Source organism: Leptodactylus fuscus, chromosome 2, assembly GCF_031893055.1.
Source record: "Leptodactylus fuscus isolate aLepFus1 chromosome 2, aLepFus1.hap2, whole genome shotgun sequence".
NCBI classification, from domain to species: domain Eukaryota; kingdom Metazoa; phylum Chordata; class Amphibia; order Anura; family Leptodactylidae; genus Leptodactylus; species Leptodactylus fuscus.
In genome coordinates this window covers 201,116,672-201,130,191 of record NC_134266.1, presented here as the reverse complement: position 1 = coordinate 201,130,191, position 13,520 = coordinate 201,116,672, and the positions used below count along the sequence as shown (strand labels likewise).

The 13,520-nt window shown below is 50.8% G+C and overlaps 1 protein-coding gene across 5 annotated transcripts in view; it reads right to left on the bottom strand.

Annotated features, from left to right (window-relative positions):
* Positions 1–13,520, bottom strand: part of DACH1 (dachshund family transcription factor 1) — a 303,713-nt gene that overhangs the window by 169,753 nt on the left and 120,440 nt on the right. For all 5 annotated transcript variants that reach the window (XM_075265418.1, XM_075265413.1, XM_075265414.1 and 2 more), the window contains exon 2: positions 12,737–12,852. In XM_075265418.1, the coding sequence (XP_075121519.1) occupies positions 12,737–12,852 (116 nt within the window). The remainder of the gene's footprint in view (positions 1–12,736; positions 12,853–13,520) is intronic.

The window sequence follows — 13,520 nt, the reverse complement described above, 5'->3', positions numbered from 1 at the left end:
TTGGTCCAAACTGGGCTGGTTAGAGGCTCCCTCCACCATTAATTGGTCCAAACTGGGCTGGTTAGAGGCTCCCTCCACCATGAATTGGTCCAAACTGGGGTTTTTAGAGGCTCCCTCCACCATGAATTGGTCCAAACTTGGCTGTTTAGAGGCTCCCTCCACCATTAATTGGTCCAAACTGGGCTGGTTAGAGGCTCCCTCCACCATGAATTGGTCCAAACTGGGTTTTTTAGAGGCTCCCTCCACCATGAATTTGCCCAAACTGGGCTGTTTAGAGGCTCCCTCCACCATGAATTGGTCCAAACTGGGTTTTTTAGAGGCTCCCTCCACCATGAATTGGTCCAAACTGGGTTTTTTAGAGGCTCCCTCCACCATGAATTGGTCCAAACTGGGGTGGTTAGAGGCTCCCTCCACCATGAATTGGTCCAAACTGGGGTGGTTAGAGGCTCCCTCCACCATTAATTGGTCCAAACTGGGCTGGTTAGAGGCTCCCTCCACCATTAATTGGTCCAAACTGGGCTGGTTAGAGGCTCCCTCCACCATTAATTGGTCCAAACTGGGCTGGTTAGAGGCTCCCTCCACCATGAATTTGCCCAAACTGGGCTGTTTAGAGGCTCCCTCCACCATGAATTTGCCCAAACTGGGCTGGTTAGAGGCTCCCTCCACCATGAATTGGTCCAAACGGGTTTTTAGAGGCTCCCTTCACCATGAATTGGTCCAAACTTGGCTGTTTAGAGGCTCCCTCCACCATGAATTGGTCCAAACTGGGGTGGTTAGAGGCTCCCTCCACCATTAATTGGTCCAAACTGGGCTGGTTAGAGGCTCCCTCCACCATTAATTGGTCCAAACTGGGCTGGTTAGAGGCTCCCTCCACCATGAATTGGTCCAAACTGGGGTTTTTAGAGGCTCCCTCCACCATGAATTGGTCCAAACTTGGCTGTTTAGAGGCTCCCTCCACCATTAATTGGTCCAAACTGGGCTGGTTAGAGGCTCCCTCCACCATGAATTGGTCCAAACTGGGTTTTTTAGAGGCTCCCTCCACCATGAATTTGCCCAAACTGGGCTGTTTAGAGGCTCCCTCCACCATGAATTGGTCCAAACTGGGTTTTTTAGAGGCTCCCTCCACCATGAATTGGTCCAAACTGGGCTGGTTAGAGGCTCCCTCCACCATGAATTGGTCCAAACTGGGGTGGTTAGAGGCTCCCTCCACCATTAATTGGTCCAAACTGGGCTGGTTAGAGGCTCCCTCCACCATTAATTGGTCCAAACTGGGCTGGTTAGAGGCTCCCTCCACCATTAATTGGTCCAAACTGGGCTGGTTAGAGGCTCCCTCCACCATGAATTTGCCCAAACTGGGCTGTTTAGAGGCTCCCTCCACCATGAATTTGCCCAAACTGGGCTGGTTAGAGGCTCCCTCCACCATGAATTGGTCCAAACGGGTTTTTAGAGGCTCCCTTCACCATGAATTGGTCCAAACTTGGCTGTTTAGAGGCTCCCTCCACCATGAATTGGTCCAAACTGGGGTGGTTAGAGGCTCCCTCCACCATTAATTGGTCCAAACTGGGCTGGTTAGAGGCTCCCTCCACCATTAATTGGTCCAAACTGGGCTGGTTAGAGGCTCCCTCCACCATGAATTGGTCCAAACTGGGGTTTTTAGAGGCTCCCTCCACCATGAATTGGTCCAAACTTGGCTGTTTAGAGGCTCCCTCCACCATTAATTGGTCCAAACTGGGCTGGTTAGAGGCTCCCTCCACCATGAATTGGTCCAAACTGGGGTTTTTAGAGGCTCCCTCCACCATGAATTGGTCCAAACTTGGCTGTTTAGAGGCTCCCTCCACCATTAATTGGTCCAAACTGGGCTGGTTAGAGGCTCCCTCCACCATGAATTGGTCCAAACTGGGTTTTTTAGAGGCTCCATCCACCATGAATTTGCCCAAACTGGGCTGTTTAGAGGCTCCCTCCACCATGAATTGGTCCAAACTGGGGTGGTTAGAGGCTCCCTCCACCATTAATTGGTCCAAACTGGGCTGGTTAGAGGCTCCCTCCACCATTAATTGGTCCAAACTGGGCTGTTTAGAGGCTCCCTCCACCATGAATTTGCCCAAACTGGGCTGGTTAGAGGCTCCCTCCACCATGAATTGGTCCAAACTGGGGTTTTTAGAGGCTCCCTCCACCATGAATTGGTCCAAACTTGGCTGTTTAGAGGCTCCCTCCACCATTAATTGGTCCAAACTGGGCTGGTTAGAGGCTCCCTCCACCATGAATTGGTCCAAGCTGGGTTTTTTAGAGGCTCCCTCCACCATGAATTTGCCCAAACTAGGCTGTTTAGAGGCTCCCTCCACCATTAATTGGTCCAAACTGGGGTGGTTAGAGGCTCCCTCCACCATTAATTGGTCCAAACTGGGCTGGTTAGAGGCTCCCTCCACCATTAATTGGTCCAAACTGGGCTGGTTAGAGGCTCCCTCCACCATGAATTTGCCCAAACTGGGCTGGTTAGAGGCTCCCTCCACCATGAATTGGTCCAAACTGGGTTTTTTAGAGGCTCCCTCCACCATGAATTTGCCCAAACTGGGCTGGTTAGAGGCTCCCTCCACCATGAATTGGTCCAAACTGGGGTTTTTAGAGGCTCCCTCCACCATGAATTTGCCCAAACTGGGCTGTTTAGAGGCTCCCTCCACCATGAATTGGTCCAAACTGGGTTTTTTAGAGGCTCCCTCCACCATGAATTGGTCCAAACTGGGCTGGTTAGAGGCTCCCTCCACCATGAATTGGTCCAAACTGGGGTGGTTAGAGGCTCCCTCCACCATTAATTGGTCCAAACTGGGCTGGTTAGAGGCTCCCTCCACCATTAATTGGTCCAAACTGGGCTGGTTAGAGGCTCCCTCCACCATGAATTTGCCCAAACTGGGCTGTTTAGAGGCTCCCTCCACCATGAATTGGTCCAAACTGGGGTTTTTAGAGGCTCCCTCCACCATGAATTGGTCCAAACTTGGCTGTTTAGAGGCTCCCTCCACCATTAATTGGTCCAAACTGGGCTGGTTAGAGGCTCCCTCCACCATGAATTGGTCCAAACTGGGTTTTTTAGAGGCTCCCTCCACCATGAATTTGCCCAAACTGGGCTGTTTAGAGGCTCCCTCCACCATGAATTGGTCCAAACTGGGTTTTTTAGAGGCTCCCTCCACCATGAATTGGTCCAAACTGGGCTGGTTAGAGGCTCCCTCCACCATGAATTGGTCCAAACTGGGGTGGTTAGAGGCTCCCTCCACCATTAATTGGTCCAAACTGGGCTGGTTAGAGGCTCCCTCCACCATGAATTGGTCCAAACTGGGCTGGTTAGAGGCTCCCTCCACCATTAATTGGTCCAAACTGGGCTGGTTAGAGGCTCCCTCCACCATGAATTTGCCCAAACTGGGCTGTTTAGAGGCTCCCTCCACCATGAATTTGCCCAAACTGGGCTGGTTAGAGGCTCCCTCCACCATGAATTGGTCCAAACTGGGGTTTTTAGAGGCTCCCTCCACCATGAATTGGTCCAAACTTGGCTGTTTAGAGGCTCCCTCCACCATTAATTGGTCCAAACTGGGCTGGTTAGAGGCTCCCTCCACCATGAATTGGTCCAAACTGGGTTTTTTAGAGGCTCCATCCACCATGAATTTGCCCAAACTGGGCTGTTTAGAGGCTCCCTCCACCATGAATTGGTCCAAACTGGGGTGGTTAGAGGCTCCCTCCACCATTAATTGGTCCAAACTGGGCTGGTTAGAGGCTCCCTCCACCATTAATTGGTCCAAACTGGGCTGGTTAGAGGCTCCCTCCACCATGAATTGGTCCAAACTGGGGTTTTTAGAGGCTCCCTCCACCATGAATTGGTCCAAACTTGGCTGTTTAGAGGCTCCCTCCACCATTAATTGGTCCAAACTGGGCTGGTTAGAGGCTCCCTCCACCATGAATTGGTCCAAACTGGGTTTTTTAGAGGCTCCCTCCACCATGAATTTGCCCAAACTGGGCTGTTTAGAGGCTCCCTCCACCATGAATTGGTCCAAACTGGGGTGGTTAGAGGCTCCCTCCACCATTAATTGGTCCAAACTGGGCTGGTTAGAGGCTCCCTCCACCATTAATTGGTCCAAACTGGGCTGGTTAGAGGCTCCCTCCACCATGAATTGGTCCAAACTGGGGTTTTTAGAGGCTCCCTCCACCATGAATTGGTCCAAACTTGGCTGTTTAGAGGCTCCCTCCACCATTAATTGGTCCAAACTGGGCTGGTTAGAGGCTCCCTCCACCATGAATTGGTCCAAACTGGGTTTTTTAGAGGCTCCCTCCACCATGAATTTGCCCAAACTGGGCTGTTTAGAGGCTCCCTCCACCATGAATTGGTCCAAACTGGGTTTTTTAGAGGCTCCCTCCACCATGAATTGGTCCAAACTGGGCTGGTTAGAGGCTCCCTCCACCATGAATTGGTCCAAACTGGGGTGGTTAGAGGCTCCCTCCACCATTAATTGGTCCAAACTGGGCTGGTTAGAGGCTCCCTCCACCATTAATTGGTCCAAACTGGGCTGGTTAGAGGCTCCCTCCACCATTAATTGGTCCAAACTGGGCGGGTTAGAGGCTCCCTCCACCATGAATTTGCCCAAACTGGGCTGTTTAGAGGCTCCCTCCACCATGAATTTGCCCAAACTGGGCTGGTTAGAGGCTCCCTCCACCATGAATTGGTCCAAACTGGGGTTTTTAGAGGCTCCCTCCACCATGAATTGGTCCAAACTTGGCTGTTTAGAGGCTCCCTCCACCATTAATTGGTCCAAACTGGGCTGGTTAGAGGCTCCCTCCACCATGAATTGGTCCAAACTGGGTTTTTTAGAGGCTCCCTCCACCATGAATTTGCCCAAACTGGGCTGTTTAGAGGCTCCCTCCACCATGAATTGGTCCAAACTGGGGTGGTTAGAGGCTCCCTCCACCATTAATTGGTCCAAACTGGGCTGGTTAGAGGCTCCCTCCACCATTAATTGGTCCAAACTGGGCTGGTTAGAGGCTCCCTCCACCATGAATTTGCCCAAACTGGGCTGGTTAGAGGCTCCCTCCACCATGAATTGGTCCAAACTGGGTTTTTTAGAGGCTCCCTCCACCATGAATTTGCCCAAACTGGGCTGGTTAGAGGCTCCCTCCACCATGAATTGGTCCAAACTGGGGTTTTTAGAGGCTCCCTCCACCATGAATTTGCCCAAACTGGGCTGTTTAGAGGCTCCCTCCACCATGAATTGGTCCAAACTGGGTTTTTTAGAGGCTCCCTCCACCATGAATTGGTCCAAACTGGGCTGGTTAGAGGCTCCCTCCACCATGAATTGGTCCAAACTGGGGTGGTTAGAGGCTCCCTCCACCATTAATTGGTCCAAACTGGGCTGGTTAGAGGCTCCCTCCACCATTAATTGGTCCAAACTGGGCTGGTTAGAGGCTCCCTCCACCATGAATTTGCCCAAACTGGGCTGTTTAGAGGCTCCCTCCACCATGAATTGGTCCAAACTGGGGTGGTTAGAGGCTCCCTCCACCATTAATTGGTCCAAACTGGGCTGGTTAGAGGCTCCCTCCACCATTAATTGGTCCAAACTGGGCTGGTTAGAGGCTCCCTCCACCATGAATTTGCCCAAACTGGGCTGGTTAGAGGCTCCCTCCACCATGAATTGGTCCAAACTGGGTTTTTTAGAGGCTCCCTCCACCATGAATTTGCCCAAACTGGGCTGGTTAGAGGCTCCCTCCACCATGAATTGGTCCAAACTGGGGTTTTTAGAGGCTCCCTCCACCATGAATTTGCCCAAACTCTGCTGGTTAGAGGCTCAATCCACCCTGATTTTCAAAACAAATGTTGGTGCCAACCTCAACTTACTACAAGGGCCAAATTCACTGCTGGTGACAAGCTCTCCTCACTGCAAGTGCCAAATACACATGTTTCAAGGTGTTTTCCTACTGTCAGAGAGGTGGTATTGAGTGTGTAAAGTGTGTAGTTGTTAGGCTGTGATGTTGGGGTAATAGAGGGTCTTTGGTGTGTTAGATGCCCCCAGACATGCTTCCCCTGCTGTCCCAGTGTCATTCCAGAGGTGTTGGCATCATTTCCTGGGGTGTCATAGTGGACTTGGTGACCCTCCAGACACGGATTTGGGTTTCCCCCTTAACGAGTATCTGTTCCCCATAGACTATAATGGGGTTCGAAACCCGTTCGAACACACGAACATTGAGCGGCTGTTCGAATCGAATTTCGAACCTCGAACATTTTAGTGTTCGCTCATCTCTAAGAACAATAACCCCAACTGTCCCTGCTCCCCAGAGCTGTTCGCCGCTCCTTTCATTGTCCCTCAACCTGCCTCTCCACGTCACGATTCCACGAACCTAACAGAGGAGCATCTGTGTCCAGATGCTCAAACACTAGAGTCTCCTCCATCTCCGTTCGATTTGGTGGTGGATGACCAGCAACCCACCCTCATCGACGATGATGTGACGCAGTTGCCGTCAGGGCATCCAGTTGACCGGCGCATTGTGCGGGAGGAGGAGATGAGACAGGAGTTGGAAGAGGAAGTGGTGGATGATGAGGACACTGACCCGACCTGGACAGGGGGGATGTCAAGCGGGGAAAGTAGTGTGGATGTTGAGGCAGGTGCAGCACCAAAAAGGGTAGCTAGAGGCAGAGGCAGAGGTCAGCAGCTTAGGCGAAGCCAGGCCACACCCGGAATCTCCCAAGATGTTCCAGTTCGTACCCAGCCCCGAAAAACTCCCACCTCGAGGGCACGTTTCTCGAAGGTGTGGAGTTTTTTCAAGGAATGCGCCGAGGACAGATATAGTGTTGTCTGCACAATTTGCCTCTCAAAATTGATTAGGGGCTCTGAGAAGAGCAACCTGTCCACCACTTCAATGCGCCGTCATTTGGAATCCAAGCACTGGAATCAGTGGCAGGCAGCAACGGCAGGACAAAGGCCGCCTGCCGTTCACGCCACTGCCACTGCCTCTGCCACTGCCTCTGCCACTGCCACTGCTGACTGTGCTGGCGATGCACTCCAGAGGACGAGCCAGGACACCACTTCATCTGCCTCCGCCACTTTGTTGACTTCTCCCTCATCCTCCCCTGTTCCTGTCTTATCTCCTTCTCCTGCACCATCAAAGGCACCATCAGGCGCTTCTTTACAACAACCCACCATCTCTCAGACATTGGAGCGGCGGCAGAAATACACTGCTAACCACCCACACGCGCAAGCCTTGAACGCCAACATCGCTAAACTGCTGGCCCAGGAGATGTTGGCGTTCCGGCTTGTTGAAACTCCCGCCTTCCTGGACCTGATGGCAACTGCGGCACCTCGCTATGCCGTCCCTAGCCGTCACTACTTCTCCCGGTGTGCCGTCCCCGCCTTGCACCAGCACGTGTCACTCAACATCAGGCGGGCCCTTAGTTCCGCGCTTTGCACAAAGGTCCACTTGACCACCGACGCGTGGACAAGTGCATGCGGACAGGGACGCTACATTTCACTGATGGCACACTGGGTGAATGTAGTTGAGGCTGGGACTGCTTCCCAAACTGGCCCGGTGTACCTCATCTCCCCGCCTAACATTCCTGGCAGGGACACGAGAAGAACACCCCCCTCCTCCTCCTCCTCTACCGCCTCCTCCTCCGCCACCGCCTCCTCCTCCGCCACCGCCTCCTCCTCCGCTGTTAGATTGACCCCAGCTACGAGTTGGAAACGTTGCAGCACTGGCGTTGGTAGACGTCAGCAGGCTGTGCTGAAGCTGATCAGCTTGGGGGATAGACAGCACACTGCCTCCGAGGTGAGGGATGCCTTCCTCGATGAGACGGCAATATGGTTTGAGCCGCTGCACCTGGGCCCAGGCATGGTCGTTTGTGATAACGGCCGGAACCTGGTAGCAGCTCTGGAGCTTGCCGGACTCCAACATGTTCCATGCCTGGCCCACGTCTTCAACCTAGTGGTGCAACGTTTCCTAAAGAGCTACCCCAATGTTCCAGAGCTACTGGTGAAAGTGCGGCGCATGTGCGCCCACTTTCGCAAGTCGACAGTAGCCGCTGCTAGCTTAAAATCTCTCCAGCAACGCCTGCATGTGCCACAACACCGCCTTTTGTGCGACGTCCCCACATGCTGGAACTCAACGTTTCAGATGTTGAATAGAGTGGTTGAGCAGCAGAGACCTTTGATGGAATACCAGCTACAAAACCCTAGGGTGCCACAAAGTCAGCTGCCTCAGTTTCACATCCATGAGTGGCCATGGATGAGAGACCTTTGTGACATCCTACGGGTCTTTGAGGAGTCCACAAGGAGGGTGAGCTCTGAGGATGCGATGGTGAGCCTTACAATCCCACTCTTGTGTGTTCTGAGAGAATCCCTGATTGACATCAGGGATAACTCAGATCACACAGAGGAGTTAGGGATAGCATCCGATCCGTCACAGCTGGAGAGTAGGTCCACACATCTGTCCGCTTCACTGCGTTTAATGGAGGAGGAGGAGGAGGAGGAGGAAGAAGAGTTTTCCGATGATGTGATGGTGATACAGGAGGCTTCCGGGCAACTTCGAATCGTCCCATTGTTGCAGCGCGGATGGGTAGACATGGAGGATGAGGAGGAAATGGAGATTGAACTTTCCGGTGAGGCCAGAGGAGTCATGCCAACTAACACTGTGGCAGACATGGCTGAGTTCATGTTGGGGTGCTTTACAACCGACAAGCGTATTGTCAAAATCATGGAGGACAACCAGTACTGGATCTTTGCTATCCTTGACCCCCGGTATAAAAACAACATCTCGTCTTTTATTCCGGTAGAGGGGAGGGCCAATCGCATCAATGCTTGCCACAGGCAATTGGTGCAGAATATGATGGAGATGTTTCCAGCATGTGACATTGGCGGCAGGGAGGGCAGTTCCTCCAGTAGGCAACCAAGTTCTCACCGGTCCACACAAACGAGGGGCACACTGTCTAAGGTCTGGGACACCTTGATGGCACCCCCTCGCCAAAGTGCCGCCACGGAGGGTCCTAGTGTCACCAGGCGTGAGAAGTATAGGCGCATGTTGCGGGAATACCTTTCCGACCACAGCCCTGTCCTCTCCGACCCCTCTGCGCCCTACACGTATTGGGTGTCGAAGTTGGACCTGTGGCTTGAACTTGCCCTATATGCCTTGGAGGTGCTGTCCTGTCCTGCCGCCAGCGTCCTATCTGAGAGGGTGTTCAGTGCAGCCGGTGGCATCATCACTGACAAGCGCACCCGTCTGTCAGCTGAGAGTGCCGACCAGCTCACTTTGATAAAAATGAACCACCACTGGATAGAGCCTTCATTTTTGTGCGCACCTGTGTAAAGCACCCCAACATGAAACTCCATGTCTGTACTCAACCTCTCCAATTCCTCCGCATCCTCATACTCATCCACCATAAGCGTTGCACAATTCTGCTAATACTAGGCTCCCTCCACCCTGATTTCCCCCAACTCTGCTGGTTAGAGGCTCCCTCCACCCTGATTTCCACCAACTCTGCTGGTTAGAGGCTCCCTCCACCCTGCTTTCCCACAACTCTGCTGGTTAGAGGCTCCCTCCACCCTGCTTTCCCACAACTCTGCTGGTTAGAGGCTCCCTCCACCCTGCTTTCCCACAACTCTGCTGGTTAGAGGCTCCCTCCACCCTGATTTCCACCAACTCTGCTGGTTAGAGGCTCCCTCCACCCTACTTTCCCACAACTCTGCTGGTTAGAGGCTCCCTCCACCCTGATTTCCACCAACTCTGCTGGTTAGAGGCTCCCTCCACCATGAATTGGTCCAAACTGGGCTGTTTAGCGGCTCCCTCCACCATGAATTGGTCCAAACTGGGGTTTTTAGAGGCTCCCTCCACCATGAATTGGTCCAAACTGGGCTGTTTAGAGGCTCCCTCCACCATGAATTGGTCCAAACTGGGGTTTTTAGAGGCTCCCTCCACCATGAATTGGTCCAAACTGTGCTGGTTAGAGGCTCCCTCCACCATGAATTTGCCCAAACTGGGCTGTTTAGAGGCTCCCTCCACCATGAATTTGCCCAAACTGGCCTGTTTAGAGGCTCCCTCCACCATGAATTGGTCCAAACTGGGGGTTTTAGAGGCTCTCTCCACCATGAATTGGTCCAAACTGGGCTGTTTAGAGGCTCCCTCCATCATGAATTGGTCCAAACTGGGGTTTTTAGAGGCTCCCTCCACCATGAATTGGTCCAAACTGGGCTGGTTAGAGGCTCCCTCCACCATGAATTTGCCCAAACTGGGCTGTTTAGAGGCTCCCTCCACCATGAATTGGTCCAAACTGGGGTTTTTAGAGGCTCCCTCCACCATGAATTGGTCCAAACTGGGCTGTTTAGAGGCTCCCTCCACCATGAATTGGTCCAAACTGGGGTTTTTAGAGGCTCCCTCCACCATGAATTGGTCCAAACTGGGGTTTTTAGAGGCTCCCTCCACCATGAATTTGCCCAAACTGGGCTGTTTAGAGGCTCCCTCCACCATGAATTTGCCCAAACTGAGCTGTTTAGAGGCTCCCTCCACCATGAATTGGTCCAAACTGGGGTTTTTAGAGGCTCCCTCCACCATGAATTGGTCCAAACTGGGGGTTTTTAGAGGCTCCCTCCACCATGAATTTGCCCAAACTGGGCTGTTTAGAGGCTCCCTCCATCATGAGTTGGTCCAAACTGGGGTTTTTAGAGGCTCCCTCCACCATGAATTGGTCCAAACTGGGGTTTTTAGAGGCTCCCTCCACCATGAATTGGTCCAAACTGGGCTTTTTAGAGGCTCCCTCCACCATGAATTTGCCCAAACTGGGCTGTTTAGAGGCTCCCTCCACCATGAATTTGCCCAAACTGGGCTGTTTAGAGGCTCCCTCCACCATGAATTGGTCCAAACTGGGGTTTTTAGAGGCTCCCTCCACCATGAATTGGTCCAAACTGGGGGTTTTTAGAGGCTCCCTCCACCATGAATTGGTCCAAACTGGGGTTTTTAGAGGCTCCCTCCACCATGAATTGGTCCAAACTGGGGTTTTTAGAGGCTCCCTCCACCATGAATTTGCCCAAACTGGGCTGTTTAGAGGCTCCCTCCACCATGAATTTGCCCAAACTGAGCTGTTTAGAGGCTCCCTCCACCATGAATTGGTCCAAACTGTGGTTTTTAGAGGCTCCCTCCACCATGAATTGGTCCAAACTGGGGTTTTTAGAGGCTCCCTCCACCATGAATTGGTCCAAACTGGGGGTTTTTAGAGGCTCCCTCCACCATGAATTTGCCCAAACTGGGCTGTTTAGAGGCTCCCTCCATCATGAATTGGTCCAAACTGGGGTTTTTAGAGGCTCCCTCCACCATGAATTGGTCCAAACTGGGGTTTTTAGAGGCTCCCTCCACCATGAATTGGTCCAAACTGGGGTTTTTAGAGGCTCCCTCCACCATGAATTTGCCCAAACTCTGCTGGTTAGAGGCTCAATCCACCCTGATTTTCAAAACAAATGTTGGTGCCAACCTCAACTTACTACAAGGGCCAAATTCACTGCTGGTGACAAGCTCTCCTCACTGCAAGTGCCAAATACACATGTTTCAAGGTGTTTTCCTACTGTCAGAGAGGTGGTATTGAGTGTGTAAAGTGTGTAGTTGTTAGGCTGTGATGTTGGGGTAATAGAGGGTCTTTGGTGTGTTAGATGCCCCCAGACATGCTTCCCCTGCTGTCCCAGTGTCATTCCAGAGGTGTTGGCATCATTTCCTGGGGTGTCATAGTGGACTTGGTGACCTTCCAGACACGGATTTGGGTTTCCCCCTTAACGAGTATCTGTTCCCCATAGACTATAATGGGGTTCGAAACCCGTTCGAACACACGAACATTGAGCGGCTGTTCGAATCGAATTTCGAACCTCGAACATTTTAGTGTTCGCTCATCTCTAGTACCGATATTTCATTCACAAGTTTTACGGTATATTTTTCTTAGACATAGAGCTGTGAAAGTGAGAGAGGGATACATGGGGGAACACGAGGAAAGCTTTAGAGGTGCTATTTGCTGTATGAAACAAATTCATCTGCTGAGTGTTTGTAATGCAGCCATTGCATAGCTGTAGATGGTGTAGAAATAGCAGTTGCACCTGACACCTTAGGAACAGGCTAAAAGCCCTTGTATTGCAGTACAAAAAATAAAAGAATAGAAAAGGTTTTGGAAAGCAAGCTTGAGTCTATGACATGGAGTCTACGGCCCTCGACAACCTGTACCTACTGACACCTGATGCTGCTAGAGCAGGGGTAGGGAACGTACGGCTCTCCAGCTGTTGCAAAACTACAACTCCCAGCATGCATACTTGCTCTGCTGTTCCCGGAACTCCCGTGGAAGTGAATGGAGCATGCTGGGAGTTGTAGTTTCACAGCAGCTGGAGAGCCGAAGGTTCCCTACCCCTGTGCTAGAGGTTTAAATTGTGTGCCATAAATAGGCTACGTATCAAAATGTAGATTCTATTGTCAAGTCCCCCAAAACACGGGATCATAATGTTTGATACATTACTTATATGCAGAATTAGAATGTTGGGAACTGTTGGAATTTTTATTACATCAGGATTTATTAATGGTGCAAGGCGCAAGGAAGGGAACTGTAAGATGAGCCTTGTCCTCTATGTGCTCCTAAGGAGAAACAGGTGCTTAACCCCTACAGGGGAGATCCTTTAGCTTAAGAACAATGACTATGAACTTTATAAGATTAATGCAATTGATACAATGTTATAAATAAATGTTACAGTACCTGTAGGTGGGATCATCCCAGGGGACATAAGGCCAGGCACACTGTGGGGCATAATATGGGGATTCTCCGGTGAGGTCACACTTTGCGTCCGTTTTGGAGGTCTTCCTGGTCTGGAGCTGGAAGCAGAAAAAAAGTATTTTTTTTTTTTTATTTAATAAAAATGAGGAAAAAAATCAACGGCTGCCTAAAACATCATTTGGAAGTTGTTTCAAGTGGTAACATGGACTGTAAATAAATTTGTTTCAAGGACGGTTGCTTTTGCAGTTAGATGTAATAGACTTCCATCACTAATTAGATTACATGCTGAATTCATTTTCCTCATTGAAGATCAGCCGCTCTTGATGCATAATTCATAGCCTGTACCTCGTTACCTGCTTCTTCATATTAATATCTATACACAGTTTGAATTGCCTCGTTTGCATATGCTAAAGTTCTGCATGCAGCCTTCAGCATGAAAATTATGCACTAACTTGTAATAATTATTACAGTCAGCCTGCTATTGATTTATGAGACTTTTAAAAACCAAATATGTGTAGTACTTGTAATGAATGATATTTTAAGGTTCTTCAGGAAATTAAAAGGCAATGGCTGCCTTAGGAAATGTTCTGCTTGTTTGATTTAATACTACAGTTAGCTGGGAGGTGGAATGAAAGAGTGATTCAGACCTATAGCACATTTTTCGATGATATGTTTTATTACTTCGCACTGCTAGCCTGATATCTAGATGATAAATGACAATACATATCTAACGTGTGAAAAGGTCTTACAATTTCTTTATTTTTTG